General features: G+C 41.4%; 1 protein-coding gene across 1 annotated transcript in view; it reads left to right on the top strand.

Moving 5' to 3' along the window:
- The first annotated feature begins 289 nt into the window (after positions 1 to 289).
- DNAH5 (dynein axonemal heavy chain 5) overlaps positions 290 to 18700 on the top strand; it is a 251935-nt gene continuing 233524 nt past the window's right edge. Inside the window, exons 1-7 of the mRNA XM_012557737.1 lie at positions 290 to 337; positions 1231 to 1365; positions 6117 to 6201; positions 11486 to 11646; positions 12445 to 12666; positions 16272 to 16409; positions 17316 to 17492. Coding sequence (XP_012413191.1) covers positions 290 to 337; positions 1231 to 1365; positions 6117 to 6201; positions 11486 to 11646; positions 12445 to 12666; positions 16272 to 16409; positions 17316 to 17492 — 966 coding nt within the window. The remainder of the gene's footprint in view (positions 338 to 1230; positions 1366 to 6116; positions 6202 to 11485; positions 11647 to 12444; positions 12667 to 16271; positions 16410 to 17315; positions 17493 to 18700) is intronic.

The following is an 18700-nucleotide window of genomic DNA, read 5'->3' as shown; positions in this document are numbered from 1 at the left end:
TCGATGTCCCTTCTCTGGAGTCCCATAATGTCCTGCTAAAACCCTCATGCCATTTTGTCATATTTACATTTTCTGCTTACATTCTCCCAGCCAGGCTGTGAGATTTTTGAGCTTACTGGGTAGTGTTTGTTACAGCTGGTGTTTCTACAGTGCATGCACCTATTTGGGATTTAATAACTATATTGAATAAAAGAAGAGCTCATAGGGGTCACCTTTCCTCTTCCCACTAGGAGTTCGTGGTTGGCATTAAAGGTAATGCACTTAATTCAGTAAATGGTATAGAAGCAGAATGTCCACCAGTGACAAAATAGTGAATAAATTAGAATACATGCTTATTGTGAAATATTGTTTAGCTAATACACAGATTGAAATACTATGCATCAAACTGGAAAGAAGTCTGTGATGTACTATTAAGGTAAAAAATGAAGGAAAAAATTTCATAGTATAAAATAAATATATATGTGTATATAAACCAAAAACCAAACCTGTTGCCCTCGAGTTGATTCCGACTATAGTGACCCTATAGGACAGAGTAGAACTTCCCCACGGGGTTCTCCAAGAAGTGGCTGGTATATTTGAACCGCCAACCTTTTGGTAAGCAGCCAAGCTCTTAACCACTGTGCTACCAGGGCTCCTATGTGTGTAGAGATTTGCATATGTTTGCATGAACATAGAGAATGGTATAGAAAGATACGCTTCAAACTACCAACGTTGGATACATTGAGCATGCCTTAGTATTGTACCTAACAATCAGTAGTGAAAAAGTAAGCAATGGTGTCCAGAAATTAGTTTCAAGACCAGATGTGAACCTGTAGACAGACACTAAAGATAGGAAATAGTGTAGAAGAGTATTACTTTATGACTTAGGAAAATTTTTACAAAAATGGGTATCTCTTTTTGTGTGTGTTGTGTTGAACACTTACATATTCCTAGAAATGTAAAGATTTAGGAGATTATTAACAGTAATAATTTCTGGATGGCAAATGATTTTTATTTTTTCTTTTGACCTATCTGTATTATATAATTTTAAAACAAGGGGCACTTCTTATTTTCACAGTAAAAGTAACACTATTTCTAGATAAAAGTTAGTACATAAAAACCAGGACCGTTTGGCTATCTATTATCTAAATACCCAGGACTTGAAAAGACAACAATCACATGAAATTGTTATAATATGAATCCATTTCAGAACAGCAGGTGCCAAAAGACATTTTTGTTCCTTTCTTTTAGCAAAGACTGAAGGAACAGAAGGAAGCCAAGCGGGCTCGTTTGGACGGCAGGCACAACTACTTATTTGCTATCGTAGCTTCCTGTGTGGACCTGGACAAAGCGGAAGTGGAGGATGCCATTCTTGAGGGGAATCAGGTGAGATGCTTTTGGGTTCTCACTGTCCTGATTATAGAGAGCACAGAAGGCCTGGACACCATCCTATGACAGGATTGCGCTGTACCTTAGAAAGGGGCATATATATGTTTGTCTATGTATCTATCTATTTTTTAACAGGGACAGGATTCCATTTTGATTCTGTACCGGTGGTGGTAGAATGTGCTTAGCACTTACCAGCTGTCATGTTGAATCGGGGAACTTACAATTATCATTTGAGTTCCATGATTCTGACGGCGATGTCTGTATCCCTCCACAACCAACGGAGCTGGGCTTAGGCACCACTGCGTAACCTAGGGTTGGAGAACAGACTCTCCTCTCAGCTGCTGATTTATCTCTTTGCATTTAACCTGTTCTATCTTGGGAGCCTGAGTCATCTTGTAGTTTACTGGCTTGGACTTTGGCTGGGCAGCTGAATCTGATTTATTTTGTTCCTGACCTTGATTTCCATTTTCTGTGATTTCATCCCAAAATCAGGGGTCTGATGAGCTTGGTGATTTCACCTTGTGTTAGGAAGGCCAGAATATGGGAAGATACAATTTCCTGAGCAATAAGGAAGGCATATTGAAGCCCTGTGATAATTCCTGTCTTGGTTATCTAGTGCTGCTATAACAGAAATACCACAAGTGGATGGCTTTAACAAACAGATATTTATTTTCTCACGGTCTATTAGGCTAGAAGTCCAAATTCAGGGCATCTGCTCCAGGGGAAGGCTTTCTCTCTCTTTTGGCTCTGGAGGATGTACTTGTCATCAATCTTCCCCTGGTCTAGGAGCTTCTCAGTGCGGGAATCCCAGGTCCAAAGGACGCATACTCCTGGCTCTTCCTGTTTGATGGTAATGAGGTCCCCATGTGTCTCTGCTCGCTTTTCTCTTTTATATTTCAAAAGAGATTGGCTTAAAACACAATCTAATCTTGTAGATTGAGTCCTGCCTCATTAACATAGCTGCCACTAACCCCATCTCATTAACATCGCAGAGATAGGATTTACAACACATGGGAAAATCACATCAGATGACAAAATGGTGAACAATCACACAATCCTGGGAAACATGGCCTAGCCAGGTTGACACACATTATTTTGGGGGGACACAATTCAATCCATAACAATTCCTCCAATTTTTTTTTTTTAAAACTTATTCAGCATGAGGAAAAAAAAAAGAAGAAGAAGAAAGAAGGAAGCCCTTTTTTATTGACTGGGAAGCCACACTGCTGCTAATGCTTTTCAGTGGTAGGCTGGTAAATGCTGAACAATCAGCTCTGGACTAGGAGTAGGGCACTGGTTTTTAGTGTTTGCTGATTCCTGTGGTGTAAATAGCCCCACCGTGGCTGATTTCAACCTATCAACATGGTATCACTGAACATGGAGTTGGAAAGAGTGCGAAATTGGCTTGGTTCCTTCCTCTTGGGCCACTCCGGGTGGGTTAAGTTGGAGATCAGTGGAACCGTTAAGAGTGGATAACTACAGGATGAATCAATTGGGAGTTAAGGAATGTCCTTCTCATTTTCCTTTTCTTTCGTCATTACTAACGTTTACTGAATGTGTGCCATGTGTCAGCCCCTGTTCTAAATGATTTATATATATCTATTCATTTAATCATTACAATACCAGGAGATAGATAGTATTATTCCCTCAAAAAATGGGCACATAGAAGGAGACAGGGTCACATAGTTGATTCAACCTTGAGAAGATTGTGAAATGTGTAACTGCCGTTCAACCCTGCTTCCCAATTCAGACGTCTGGATTTGGGGTGATGCAGATGGAATAAATGACCAAAAGTTCAGAACTGTAGGAAACTCAAGACCTGGCTCACAACCAAGGCTAGAGGCGGAGGAAGGTTAATTCTGGCCACAATGGCAGCATCTCCTTTTCCAGATTCTTGGCTTGGAAGTTCATCTCATTGAGCCTACCCTCCTCATCTTCATAGCATCTGTGATCATTGAAATTTAACAGAGAAAATAGGATAACTTGCTTTTCCTTATGATAATGGTTTAACATTTTATCTATAGCATGGTGGTAATTGTAAAGGGTTTATTTTCACACCTAAGTTTTCAGACTAGATTTTATCCTTTTCTTGCCACATGAATTCAAACTGCACTGTTGACTATTTGAAGAAAGGGCCTTAGCTGGTAGCAGGCCTTTTGGCGGACTTCAAGACAGTGAACCCTAAGGATGGGACTGAGTTCCACGTTGCTATTGGAATGAGTGTTCCATACTCATACATGTTCTCAGGCCAGTTTTCAGTGATTATTGTAATTTAATATTAATTGTCTCTAGAGAGTTAGACTTTTTTTTTCGGGGATCCAATTTGATTTTATTTCATAAGGGCAACCAGTTTTCTAGACTGGGGTTTTTATTATTTTTTTTTTGAAGCCTCTATTTATTTTACTTTCTTTGTGTCAAGTCCTGTGCTAAGCAATTTATATACATTATTTATATTAAAATTACAGTAACCTCAAAGATTGGTGTCTTAGTCATCTAGTGCTGCTATAACAGAAATACCAAAGGTGGATGGCTTTAACAAAGAGAAATTTATTTCTTCACAGTAAAGTAAGATAAAAGTCCAAATTCAGGGCGTCAGCTCCAGGGGAAGGCTTTCTCTCTCTGTTGACCTTCTCATCCATGTCTCCCTGGACTAGGAGCTTCTCCATGTAGGGATCCCGGGTCCAAAAGATGCGCTCTGCTCCTTGCACTGCTTTCTTGGTGGTATGAGGTCCCCTTGTCTCTCTGCTCACTTCTCTCTTTTATATCTCAAGAGATTGCCTCAGGACACAATCCAATCTTGTAGATGGAGTCCTGCCTCACTAACACTACTGCCGCCCATCCTCCCTCATTAACATCATAGAGGCAGGATTTACAACATATAGGAAAATCACACAATACCAGGAATCATGGCCCAGCCAAATTGATAGACACATTTTTGGGGGGACATAATTCAATCCATGACAATTGGTATTATTATCTCTACTTCTCAGATGGGAAACGGGTTTGAGGAGGTGAAATTACTTGCCCAGTGTAACAGAGCTTGTGAAGGGAAGAACTGAGGTTTAAATTTAACTGGATTTTGAAAGGTTTGCATGCTGTCTTTCTTTTTCTGATCTACAATTGACTAAAAAATGAAACAGTTATCTATATTTATATCTGCCTTCAACAGCTCAACACTTTAGGAAAATTAGCAAAATTGGAAGGACGATTCCTTTTCAAATGTGGATATAGAGCAAATATTTCTATGGTTGATTGAATTACTTCTTTGAATTGAATCTTTAATATGGTGAGATATAACAAAAGCATTAAAATTTTTCATTGTTTTTATATTGAAAATAATATGTTCCCTTATATATGGGATGCTACCACTTGTCTTTCAGTTTGTCGTACTGTGGTGGCTTGTGTGTTGCTGGCATGCTGGAAGTGAAGCTACTAGTGTTTCAGATACCAACAGGGTCACCCATGGTGGACAGCAGACTAAGATAGACTGGGAAGAAGGACCTAGTGATCTTCGTCAGAAAAAAATTGGCCAGTGAAAACCCTATAGATAGCAGTGGAACATTGTCTGATATAGTTCTGAAAGATGAACCTCTCAGATTGGAAGACGCTAAAAATATGACTGGGGAAGAGCTGCCTTCTCAAAGTAGAGTCAACCTTAATGACATGGAGGGAGTAAAGCTTTTGGGACTTGTACATAGACCTGTACATAGACCAAGAGGCAGTGGTACAAATAGAATAAGGGGATACTGTGAGGTTTAAAATCAGGAAAGGTATACATCAGGAATGTGTCCTTTCACCATATTTATTCAATCTGTATGCTGAGCAAATAATCCAAGAAGCTGGACTATATGAAGAAGAACGCAGCATCAGGATTGGAGGAAGACTTATTAATAACCTGTGAAATGCAGATGACACCACCTTGCTTGATGAAAATGAAGAGGACTTGAAGCACTTACTGATGAAGATCAAAGACCATGGCCTTCAGTATGGATTACACCGCAACATAAAGAGAACAAAAATCCTCACAACTGAACCAATAAGCAACATCATGATAAACAGAGAAAAGATTGAGGTTATCAAGCATTCATTTTATTTGTTTCCATAATCAACATCCACGGAAGCAGCAGTCAAGAAATCAAAAGACACATTGCATTGGGCAAATCGGCTGCAAAGGACCTCCTTAAAGTGCTAGAAAACAAAGATGTCACCTTGAGGACTAAAGTGCGCCTGACCCAAGCCATTTTCAATTGCCTCATATGCATTCGAAAGCTGAACGATGAATAAGGAAGATTGAAGAAGAATTGACGTCTTTGAATTGTGTTACTGGCGAAGAATACTGAATATACCATGGACTGTCAAAAGAACCAACAAATCTGCCCTGGAAGAAGTACAACTAGAATGCTCCTTAGAAGCAAGGATGGCAAGACTATGTCTCACATACTTTGGACATGTTATCAGGGGGGATCAGTCCCTGGAGAAGGACTGATGCTTGGTAAAGTAGATGGTCAGTGAAAAAGAGGAAGATCTTCAGTGAGATGAACTGACACAGTGGCTGCAGCAACGGGCTCAAACATAGCAGTGATTGTGAGTGAGCCTGGCACAAGATCCAGCAAATTTTGTTCTGCTATATTTGGAGTTGCTATGAGTTGGAACCGACTCGACAGCACCTAACAACAGTACTATCGAAGCTGATTTTCATGAGGATTCTGATTCTGAACAGTCATTAACTTACCTTTTCTGTTCCCTAGATTGAAAGAATCGATCAACTCTTTGTGGCTGGAGGTCTCCGTCACCTCATGTTTTACTATCAGGATGTGGAGGTCACAGAAACAGGTATCTGGTGTGACATAACCCAGGAATGTGTGGTCAGAGTTATTCTAGGGAGGCATGAAGCAAAAAGCCACTGTGAAAACTGACCAGGCCTCTTACATTTCATCTCACTGGGGGAGGTGGGGAGCAGTGAGGTGCAGTGGGTGTGGCTTGATGGAAGAGGTTCTATTACCAACTTAAGAGTATAGACAGTGGTGGATATTTAGCCTAACTTTAACTAAGATATTTTGTTTTCCTTATCATACTGTGTTGGCAATGGGGGAATAGTAAAGTAGTTTATATCTTGAGGCTAGGTACTAGTTCATTCTACGTAATTATATTCTATAACTTCTTTATGGGCATCTGTTTCTTGTCTATATATGGCATTTCTTTTCAACATAGAAATTATTGTCAATGAGTATAACTCTACTTTTCCAGTTAAATATCACATTATGTATGTTTTAGACTGACTGATTTAAATTAGTAATATTCAATAACAGGTTTATTTGTTTTCACTTAAGAAACATTTGCAAATCTTTGTGTGGGATCCACTGGCGTATCTCATTCTACTTTAAGTGGGTTAATATAATTTTAAAGCCCAAACTAAGGATGTAAACAGATATATTATGATTACATTAAAGTATCATATGCATCCTCTTATGATTCTTTTGAAAAAAAGGAGAATAGTTATTGTTCCTGGCATATAGCATGGCAATGCTTTTTTGTTTAAAAACTGAGATAATTATGGGTGCATACTCTCAATGACTGGCATTTTCCCAAAGTTATCAATTTGATATTTTGTGCTCAGAAAGTTCATTACATTTTGAGTGAAAAACCAAAGCAAAATGGAAATTTTCATCTATCCCAGATTGCAAAATATAAGCTCAGATGAAATAATTGAGTTCATCCATGAGGTGTAAACTGGATGAAGTTGGCCTTAATGTTTAAATCTCACACTGAACAAGATGGACTCATGGCATGCAAACGTAAATGCAACTTTATTTTTTCTTTCAGTTCTTCCCTTAAACCTTTCCAGTGGGGGTAGCTCGTCTTTTGCCCTTGGATTAAAATTCAGGGAATGCTATGTATTTTCTAGACATTCTTAGATAATAAGTATAACCATGGTCTCTTCAGAATTCCTGGGTTGTGCAAACAATTAACATGCTTGGCTGTTAACTGAAAAGTTGGAGGTTCAGGTCCACTCAGAGGTACCTCAGAAGAAAGGCCTGGTGATCCATGTCCAAAAAGTCAGCCATAGACAACCCTATTGAGCACAGTTCTACTCTGACACACACGGGGTCACCATGAGTTGGTGTCAACTTGATGGCCACTGGGTTTACTGGCTTACGCAGTCTACCCTCCATATCCGTGAGTTCCACATGCGTGGATTTAGCCAACTGTGGATTGAACTATGTGAACAAAATGTTACGTTGTTGCTGACATGTACTATATAGTCAGGCCTAAGATGGTTGCGTCTGTACTGAACATATACAGACTTTTTTTTCTTGTCACTATTGCCCAAACAGTACAGTATAACAATTATTTATTTAGTATTTACGTTGTATTAGGTATTATAAATAATCTAGAGATGATTTAAAGTATATGGGAGATGTTTGTAGGTTATACAGTGTGCAAATTCTATGTCATTTTATGTAAAGGACTTGAGCATCCATGGATTTTGGTATCCACAGGGTGTCCTGGAATCAATCCTCCTCAGATACCAAGGGACAACTGTAGTCTTTTCAAATTACAAACACAGTCTTAATTCAGAAACTAAAAATGTCTAGTCCTTGTTAAATCTTCTCCCATCCTCCAACTGGGGCTGCTTAAGGTTGAAGCTTGTGGTGGGAGAGGACTATATGGTCATCCTCTGGTACCCCAACTTCTTCTTCCACCCTTGGTCCCCATCATGCCAGCCTCAGTTTCTGGCTGTTTCAGGCTTGAAGTGGGTGGAGGGAAGAGGTAAGGGGTGGCAGGCAAGTTTTTCCTCAACTATCATTGTCATAGCTGGCTGACCTTGCCCTCTCTGGGCTCACTGTCTTGTGGGCATCCTGGTAGGGTCTCCGGAGATGGTCCCTGGGAACATTTGGCTGCACATTCCATGGCAGTGCCTTGTCCTCCCCATGACCATTGCCCTCAACCTCTGTACTTTTGGTAGTTTACACAACACCAACTCACTCTGCCCCACCATCCCTCTAACAGTCCTCCTCAGCATGATTTAAAATGGCTCCAGAGTGGCTCTCTTTTCAGTGGGGCCCTCATTTGGTTCACTAGAAACACGTATGCATCTTGCGCCTGCCATCTAGGGGTATGTCGTTAGCTCCAGGTTCGGCACAGTTTCTCTCTTTCTGCCTTGTTGCCTGTTGGGTTTAGAATTCTTGGGGAGGTGTCATATATCAGTCTGTCTTGTCCCTAGACTCCAGGGGACACATACCAGGCTCCTTAGGTGGTTGAGCTGAAGACCCTGTTTCTTGCCTAGGGTGACCAACCATTCTGCTTTGCCTGAGATTTTTGCATTGGAAGTCTGGCGTCCTGGGAAACCCTCAGTCCTGGGCAAACTGGGATTGTTGAGCACCCTATTATTATTATTATTTTTGAATTATGCTTTTAAAAAACTTTTTAATTTTTTTATGAATATATACACAGCAAAGGATATACCATTTCAACAAATTCTACATGTACAATTAAGTGACATTGTTTATATTCTTCAAGTTGTGTAACCATTCTCGCTATCCCTTTCCAAATTATTCCACCACCATCAACATATAATCACCGCCTCCTAACCTTCTCATCTAACTTTTTGAGATGCTGTTGTCAACTCGATCCCACATAGATATATCTTTGAAAGAGTACAATGTTTGGGCAGATATACTTTACAAATTAAGCTAAACTGTTGTTTGGTCAAAGCAGACTTCTGGGAAAAATTTTGTTTTCAAGTTTAAAGTTTAAAGATTATCTCAGGGCAATAGGTTTGGGTGTTCTTCCAGCCTCAACAGCTCTAGAAAGTCTGGATTCCACTGAGAATTTGAGATTCTGATCTGTTTTTTTCTTCCCCTCTCTTGATCAGGATTCGTCTGTTGAATCATAGATCAAAACGTTCAGTAATGGCAGCTGTGCACCATCTAGTTCTTCTGGTCTCATGGCACGGAAGGCATATGTCCATGGTGATCCCCTTATTCTTGACCTGAGGTCAATAATGATCACCATATTCTGTTTTTAAAAAAATTAATTAATTAATTAAATTGTACTTTAGATGAAGGTTTACAGAGCAAATAGTTTCTCATTAAACAGAACACATATTGTTTTATGACAATGGTTAACAACCCCATGACATGTCAACACTGTCCCCTCTCAATCTTGGGTTCCCTATTACCAGCTTTCCTGTCACCTCCTGCCTTCTAGTCGTTGTCCCTGGACTGTTGTGCCCCATTAGTCTCATTTTGTTTTATGGGGCTGTCTAATCTTTGGCTGAACGGTGAACCTCCGGAATGACTTCATTACTGAGCTAAAAGGGTGTCCAGGGGCAATACTCTTGGGGTTTCTCCAGTCTCTGTCAGGCCAGTATGTCTGGTCTTTTTTTGTGAGTTAGAATTTTGTTCTACATTTTTTTCCAGCTCTGTGTGAGACCCTCTGTTGGATCACCATATTCTTGACCTGAGGTCAAAGTGGAAACACTTCACACCTCTACCCTTTGCACTGCACAACCATTTTCACAAAATCATTCTTCAACCTATGCTCTGACCCATTCAGATTCTGATGTGGATGAGACATCTGATCAGTTCTAGAACACTGATTGAAATTTCTGTAGGGTTTTTTTTTAACCTTCAAACTGTCTTTCTTTTCTGATATCTATCATATTGTGGTGCCTTGGTTGAAACGTCTAGTCTAACATTGCATTACTTGTGAGATCCAGGTGATAGTAGTCAGGACACAAGTGTGAATGAGCTAGATCTCTTCTGGTTACTTTAGTGGAAGGAGTTCACCATCAAAGCCTAGTCAGAAGTCTCTAGCCCAGCACCGTGGGGATGAAGAGCCCCACAGGGAGGATTCCTCCAAGAGGCTCTAATTCCAGGATCATAGAATTCAACTTCAGGTCCACTTTCCCCATTTCCTTCCTTAGTACCTCCTCCCACCCCAATCTCGGTTGAGCGACCAATTTGTTTGGAGATCTAAAACTTCCTTGGGCAGATAAGAACACAATGGAATAGCTCAGAACATGCTTGAATGAGCCACTCAGTGAGCTACATTCTTGGATAACCAAAAATGAACTTTCAAATAATAATAGTAACGATAATGTTTACTGGACTAGTATTTTTATATGCTTTTCTAGAGTCTTTATGTGCAGTAAGTTATTTAATCTTCACAATGATTCCAGAAGAAACATTGTAGTAGTATTATTCCCATTTTTTTAGATGAGAAAACTGAGACACAGAGAGGTTAAATAACTTGTTCAAGAGCATGTGGCTAAGAAGTGTAGCCCAGGGTTGAAGTCCAGGGAGTGTGACTCTAGATCCAACACTGTTAACCATGAATGTGTCCTGTCTCTGTGTGGTCCTGACTGTAGCAGTCCTTGGAAGGACCACCGGGCTAAGCTGACGATGACAGAGTAGAGAAACCATGGGGAAGCTTGGTCATGAGTTTTGTAATCAGATTTGGTGTTGGTGCTCCCTCTGCCACCCGTTGGCTGTGTGGCCTGGGACAGGTCACAGCTGCCTTTAGGGTTGTTGTGAGCTTTAATAATGTGGATAAGGTACCCAGCAGAAAGCCTGGCACACAGTACATGCCAATATATGATTTCTCCTCCCTCACCCTTTTCTCACTGCCCCTTTGAAGATCCACTGTAGGTAAACCAGTTGCTATCGAGTCGATTCTTTCCCATGGTGACTCCATGTGTGTCTGCCACAGGGTTTTCAATGACTGAGTTTTTGGAAGTCGATCTCCAGGCCTTTCAGTTAATAGCTGAGTGCGTTAACCATTTGCACCACACAGGAACTCTTTCCATTGCAGATGGAGACTACTTTGGTAGCTCCAGGAAGCATCTGGCCTGGACCAAACTCTCTTATCCTGCTACCCCATCCTTGTTTATTCCTGGAGTGACAATTTTAAAATGAACCTGTAAGCTGGAGTCAAGCAGATACTTTTTGATTGCTTTAGGGCTCAGGCTACTGATTGTCCAAGTTATGGACCCATCTAGGGCACATGAATGCATCAGCAATGGCAATATTTTACCAATGAAACTTCTTTCCAAGAGATGATCAATGTGGATTGTGAACAGCATTTGTGAAAGTAAAATCTTTTGCATTTGTAGGACAACTCAGCCCTTCAGGAGGGGTAAATCTTGTTTCTGGAAAGATTACAAAACCCAAGGTGTTCGTGACTGAGGGAAAAGATGTCGCTCTTACTGGGGTATGTGTGTTCTTCATCAGGACTGACACTTCCACAGCCATCACTCCCGAGAACATCCATCGGGTAAGGAACAAGATCAGTTGTTTACACAGAATTACCAAAATCACATTGTACCCCAATCAACTTGTACACGAGTCATTTCTCACTGTGGAGACTACCATTGTGTACAATCGTAATATCTAAAACTACCTTCACAGAAGTATATATATATATGGGGCCCTCATGGCACAGTGGTTAAGAGCTCAGCTGTTAACCAAAAGGTCGGCAGTTCGAATCCACCAGCTGCCTCTTGGAAACCCTATGGGGCAGTTCTACTCTTTCCTGTAGGGTTGCTATGAGTCAGAATTGACTCGATGGCAATGGGTCTTTGGTTATATATATATACATTTAGTATTTAAAGCAAGCAATTAAGAGGACATTTTCCTTAAATCTGTTGAGCAAAAGGAGTTAATATTCAATTTATTAACTAAAATTGATATAACATTATGTATGTGTATATGCATATATGTGGATAACAATGAGGTCTTTCTTTTTAAAAACAATTCCCAGTGTGTAATTTATTTAATGGTATATTTGATACACTTCCAGTAGGATTCCTAAAATTGCTATATAACTTTATTTATTGTACAAAGTACATCTGTACAAGTTCTCGTCCTGTCCCCAATTTGCTTGGAGCAAATAAACTGGTAAATAAACTGCTTTTATTTTGGTGATTGCCATTTAGAGTATTATCAAATTTATTTCATAGCCAGTAATAATAATTCCTGGGTAAGTGATGAATTAACATTTAGACATGACCTAGCGGCCACATTGCGAGTTAAGGTAGTTTTTACTGTAAAGGACCTTCTAATGATTTTCCAGGAACTGAGCTTTAACATGCTCGACACCGCTGATGGGGGCCTGCTAAACAGCATGAGACGTTTGCTCTCAGACATCTTCATTCCTGCTCTCAAAGCCACGGACCACGGCTGGGGCGAGCGTGACGGTCTTCAGGAAGTGTCTGGCATCCGCCAGGACTTTCTGTGCTCTCTGGAAGGCTTCGTGGGTGTCCTGACAAGTGCTCAAGAGAGCCTGAAAGAGAAAGTAAGAGTGAATAAGCCGTTTCTTTCAAAATTATCAAATGGTGACCAAGTAGAATGTACACGTGTGATACTTCTCTTGTTGTTGTTGGGTGCTGTTGAGTCTGTTTCAACTCATAGTGACCCCATATGATGGAGTGAACTGCCCTGTAGAGTTTTCTAGGCTGTATTTTTACAGGAGCAGGTCACCAGGTCTTTCTACTGTGGAGCCACTGGGTGAGTTTGAACCGCCAACCTTTCAGTTAGCAGCTGAGTGCTTAACCATCGCACCACCAGGGCTCCTTGATACTTCTCTTAGCTGGTCTTAATGTAGCCATCTTGAAAATCTTGAAAAAAATGTGTAGGTATTTTTATTGTCCCCTGACAGGTGGCGGTAACTAGATTTAAATTTGTAACGTTTGTAGCAATAAATGCGTTTGGGGGTTTCATACAAATGTTGACAGTAACATAGGGTCATGTCAGATGCTGAGCTTCAAAGATAGAAGTGTGAGGTGCTTGTGGTATTGCTGTTCATCCTAGAGTGAAAGGAATTTGGAACGGGCATGAGTGTGTGTGAGTGTGTGTGTGTGTGTGTGTGTGTGTGTGTGTGGTGGGCAGTGGGTAGGGGTAAAAAGAAATTCTGAAGAGATGGGAGAAAAGAATCGTCTGGAAGAAAGTGGCCTCGGCTGTGTGGTTGATCCAGTGACCAAAAAGGCCTTTAGATAAGTTTGGCAAATGTGAGATTTAGCTTCTGTAAAATTTACACTACCTTCCATAGGCCTGTCCTACAAGGTTGCTATGAGTCGGAATTGACTCGATAGCAGTGGGATTTTTTTTTTTTTTGGTTTACCATTGGCCTGGTGGTGCAGTGGTTAAAGCGCTTAGCTGTCAACCAAAAATGTCGGTAGTTTGAACCCATCAGCTGCTCCACAGGAGAAAGATTTGGCAATCTGCTTTTGTAAAGATCTACAGCCTTGGAAACCCTATGGGGCAGTTCTACTCTGTCCTATAAGCTCAGTGTGAGTCAAAATTGACTCGACAGCAGTGGGTTTGATTTTTTTGGGTACCTAGGCCTGGAGTCCCTTGGTGGTGCAAACAGTTAATGCGCTGGGCTGCTAACTGAAAGGCTGGCAGAGGTGCCTTGGAAGAAAGACCTGGTGATCTACTTCTGAAAAATCAAGCATTGAAAACCCTGTGGAGTATAGGTCTACTCTGACACACATGGGGTCACCATGAGTTACAATTACCTAATGGCAACTGGTCACCATAGGCCTAGATATGTGATTACTTGGAATAGAGGGCGTGTGCTCCCTGGTGTGTGTACGTGTGTGTTTGTGAGAGACAGACTCAGAGAGAAGTTAAGGAAACAACCGGAATATGAGGCACAAATGGAGATAGTGAATCGGATCCCATGGTAATGATGACAATGTAACCCCCCCCCAACCCCGGGAATACCGAGACCTATTGCAATATTGAAAGAGGCTTGATGGCACAAAGGTTAAGAGCTCGGCTGCTAACTGAAAGGTTAGTGGCTCGAACCCACTCAGCAGCTCTGTGGCAGAAAGACCTGGTGATCTGCTCCTGTAAAGATTACAGTTTAGAAAACCCTATGGGGCAGTTCTACTCTGTCACGTGGGGTTGTTATGCGGGGAAAATCGTCTCAACAGCACCTAACAAAAACAACAATTGGGATACTGGGGGAAGGGGGCGTTAGGCTTTGAAAAAATGTGGAATGAGAGAATTGAGAAAATGTTACCCAGGCAGGGGCAGGATGATTGCAGTTGACACCTGAGTTATATTTGCAATTAACTGTGATGCAGGCCAGACAGTGACAAGTAGATTGGACCAAATGAAATTGTTGACATTCTACCTAAACAGTATTTTCATTTGGTTCCACTTGATATTGTGATGCCAGGACCAGTTGCCGTTGAGTTGATTCTGGTTCATGGCGACCCCACGCGTGTCAGAGTAGAACTGCGCTCCATAGAATTTTCAATGGCTGATTTTTTAGAAGTAGATTGCCAGGCCTTTCTTTTGAGGCACTGCTGGGTGGACTCAAACCTCCAACCTTTTGGTTAGCAGCTTAGTGTGTTAACCGTTTGCACCACCTGGGACTCCTCATATTGTAATAGAGATATTAAAAAAGTGTGATGGATACTTGCACAGGAGGGGGGGCAGAGCCAGCCACTTCGTGAAGCCCAGACTCCACCCCTGTAAGCTAAGGAGTGCTCTAGGAGACGTGGAGGGTGGAAGGTGCAGTGTGGGAGAGGTTGCACCCACTGGGTTGGATCCTGAGGATGAGCAATGACATGGAGGAGGCTGGAAGATCCTTCCAGGCCGAGGAGCAGCGGTAGCAAAGGCGCAGGGGAGTGGAGGCGTGTGCAGCCCAGTGGGTTTACCGGAGCTCGATCAGAGTTCAACAAAAGAGACCCAGAGTGGGAGCCAGGCCCAGGGAGGGCGGAGTGGCATCTCTGCAGCCTAAGGTGGACAGGGCTGTCACAGGGCCACAAGCGGTCACGTCTGAGCAGGGTCGGCTTAGGAAGCAGGACTTGGGACTATTGGAGCTCAGGGCTGGCAGGGCTTTTTTAGAATGCCAAGGATGGAAACCCGCAATCTCGAACGTGACGTCCAGATGGGGCTGTGGGCTGTGCCCCCTGCAGCAGGCCCCAGTGGGCAACCCTCTGCTAGTTTCAAGGGAGTAGAGTGCGAACCCAGCATCTGACACCCTCCACGCCCCAACCAGCATATTCCACCATGGTCCTTGGCTATGCTGGAGTTGGAGGGTGACAAATAACCACATGCCTTCATGCTGGTTGTGAACCAACTGAGAAAAATGTTAGCTTTATTGTTGGTAAAGCTAGACTGGGCTTGAGATGTGACTTCAGAAACTGACAATGGGCTGCCAGGTGCACCTTCACCAGAAGGAAAATACCTTTACCAAATATTGAGGTCCGTTTTGGCATATTGTTGTTGTTATAAGCTGCCATTGGGTTGGCCTCCAGCTCACGGTGACCCCATGCACAGTGGAACGAATAGAATTTTTGTGGTTCATAGGGTTTTCATTGACTGATTTTTGGAAGTAGATCATCGGGCCTTTCTTCCTAGTCTGTATTCAGTGTATGAGGTGTGTTTAAAAATATATTAGGTTTCTCGTCAAGTCAAAATGCCTCTCCTACTCCTGAATCCAAGTGTTTGCCATTGAACTTGCTAACTGTATGGACGTTGTTGGGTAAGGACACGGGAGTCTTTTCCTTTGCTTAGTTTTGAAAAAGAATAAATAATAGACTAGAAACTCCTTGAAGCTGACTGGTTTTTTGTTTTGTGATGTGACTAGATAATTCCCAAGTTTCCTGTGAATTACCAAATTCTGTAATGTTATGGTATTCTCCTTTTTCCTTGTTCACTTTTTAGTTTTTTTCTGACCCGGAGTTTGACTGCAAAATCAGTCATCTTGAGTGGTGTGCTTAATAGTTAAGGGAAGACCAAGCATTACATATCTGGTACCATGCTTTCAGGGGTCTGTGCTGAGGGAGCTAGAGTATTCCCTTGAGATCCTTCTAAGCCTAAGCATCGACCAAAAGTGTGTGTGTTTTTAAAAGCCTCATCTTATTTAATTTTAATTTTAATTAGGTGAACCTTCAAAAGTGTGACATATTTGAACTGAAAACCCTGCAACAACCCATGGACTACTTGGCTATAGCTAATAATCCTGAGACTTTGGAAAAAATAGAGGGTTGTATGAAAGTATGGATCAAACAGACCGAACAGGTAATTTTCAGAAACCAAACGTTTGTTGTCAGATGCCATGTGATTGAGCTAGCCAATGAAAGCAGGTATATAGTACGTCATTCGCATTTGCCTAGGTATTTTACACGAGTTTCCCAAAAGGTGAAATGTCCAATTTGCTCTTTTTTAATAATCATTAGTTCAGAAAAGATAATGAGAATTATAAGGAATGGGAATAAATGGCTTTATATGTTTATGTAATTAGAAGGCTGTGCTTTGCTGATTTTTCCTAAACTATAATTTATGTTGGAGAAGTATAAGGTGTTTTCTAATTCAGTGTGTCCTCCGAAAGGGAGCTTGAAACTTAACCTTAAAAAAAATATATTTTCATAAAAGTCCTCAATGAAGGTGGATATCACATCAAAAAGTAAGCATAATTAAAATGAACCAGCCTAAGGCATGGAGTTTTCCCAGGTTATATGGCTCCAAGGTTATCCATAAGTGAGTGGCGAAGGAAACTTCTTGAGGTTAAAATAAAAAAACTAAACCCATTGCTTTTGAGTTGGTGCCGACTGATAGCGACCCTATAGGGCAGAGTAGAATTGCCCATAGGGTTTCCAAGTATGTAATCTTTACAGAAGCAGACTGCCACATCTTTTTCCTGAGGAGCGGCTGGTGAATTCCAACTGCCAACCCTTAGGTTAGCAGCCGAGCACTTAACTCTCATTAAATGAGTAACTTCCAGTTGGAACAAATCAACTGAATTTTTGTTGAAGCTTTAATAATGAGTACATGTTAAATTAGTAAAAGGCTGTCATTCGAAGCATGTAAATGAATAAAAAACATTATGACTCAGCCTAGTTTCTTATTTATTGACTTTTGCTGGAGTATATAACTTTCCTGTCTCCACCCCACTCAGTGGCTCATGTTTTCCGTGTGCATTTGCAGGTCCTTGCGGAAAACAATCAGCTGCGAAAGGAAGCAGACGACCTCGGGCCCCGAGCAGAGCTGGAGCACTGGAAAAACAGGCTATCCAAATTTAACTACCTTCTGGACCAACTGAAAAGCCCAGATGTGAAGGCTGTTCTGGCTGTGCTTGCTGCCGCCAAGTCAAAACTTCTGAAGGTCATCAGCCAGCTCTTTGTGCTTTATGAAGTGGGAATGTGAATTTTCTCTGGGTACTTTCATGTCATAGGGTAATTAGGACAGGAAAATGTTATTATACCTTTATAAAAAAGCCTTTAAGATTGGATAACATTGCCGTTATATAACTTTGGATACTGTGGAAATAGCCTTTAAATTAAAGACATTTGTTGCCATATACATATATATGTATACACCCCCCCCAAGAAAGAAAAAAAACAGCAACAAACCAAACTCGTTGCCGTTGAATCGATTCTGACTCATAGTGACCCTACAGGACAGAGTAGAACTGCTCCATAGGGTTTCCAAGGAGCACTTGGTGGATTCAAACTGTTGACCTTTTGTTTAGCAGCCGTAGCTCTTAACCACTATGCCACCAGGGTTTCCATTTATATGTGTATATATATGTGTGTGTATATATATGTGTGTGTATATATATGTGTGTGTGTGTATATATATATATGTATATGTATGTATATATATACACATACGTAGAATAAAACCTGCAAAAACCAAAACCTATCAGAGAAGGAAAACTAAAATATTTTCCACTAAAACAAGTGGTAGAAAAAGTGGTAAGACTGCACCCTGTCAAAGGAGGGGAACTTTCGAGACCCAGAAAAACAAGGCAATCCCGTCAAGTTCCGGCTCTCACAGCTTTCGCTGTGTGTGTATATATATAATGAATTCTGACCAACTGTAAGTAGAAATAATGAAAACTTACTCATTTTTGTTTAGGTCCTGGTGTATTAGTTCTATTCTGCTTTGTAATAAATTTCCCTGAGACTTAGCAGCTAAAAACAACAAACGTTTATTCATCTCCCAGTCTGTGGGTCAGGAATCTGGGTAGAGCTTAGCTGGGTGCCTCTGGCCCAAGGTTTCTCACGGGTTGCATTTGGGGTGTTGGCTCATCTGAAGGCCAACTGAGGGAGGATCTGCTTCCAAGTTCACTTGTGTGGTTGTGGGCAGGATTCAGTTCCCTGCTGGCTATTGGCCAGAGATCGCCCTCTGTTCTTTGCCACGTGGACCTTTACATAGGTGTCTTAGTTATCTAGCGCTGCCATAACAGACATACCACAAGTGGATGGATTTAACGAAGAGAAGTTTATTTCCTCATAGTCAAAGTAGGCTAAAAGTCCAAATTCAAGGCGTCAGCTCCAGGGGAAGGCTTTCTCTCTCTCGGCCTTCTC

Source organism: Trichechus manatus, unplaced genomic scaffold, assembly GCF_000243295.1.
Source record: "Trichechus manatus latirostris isolate Lorelei unplaced genomic scaffold, TriManLat1.0 scaffold00116, whole genome shotgun sequence".
NCBI classification, from domain to species: domain Eukaryota; kingdom Metazoa; phylum Chordata; class Mammalia; order Sirenia; family Trichechidae; genus Trichechus; species Trichechus manatus.
The sequence above is the reverse complement of the archived record's forward strand: the minus strand, read 5'-3'. Positions and strand labels throughout refer to the sequence as shown.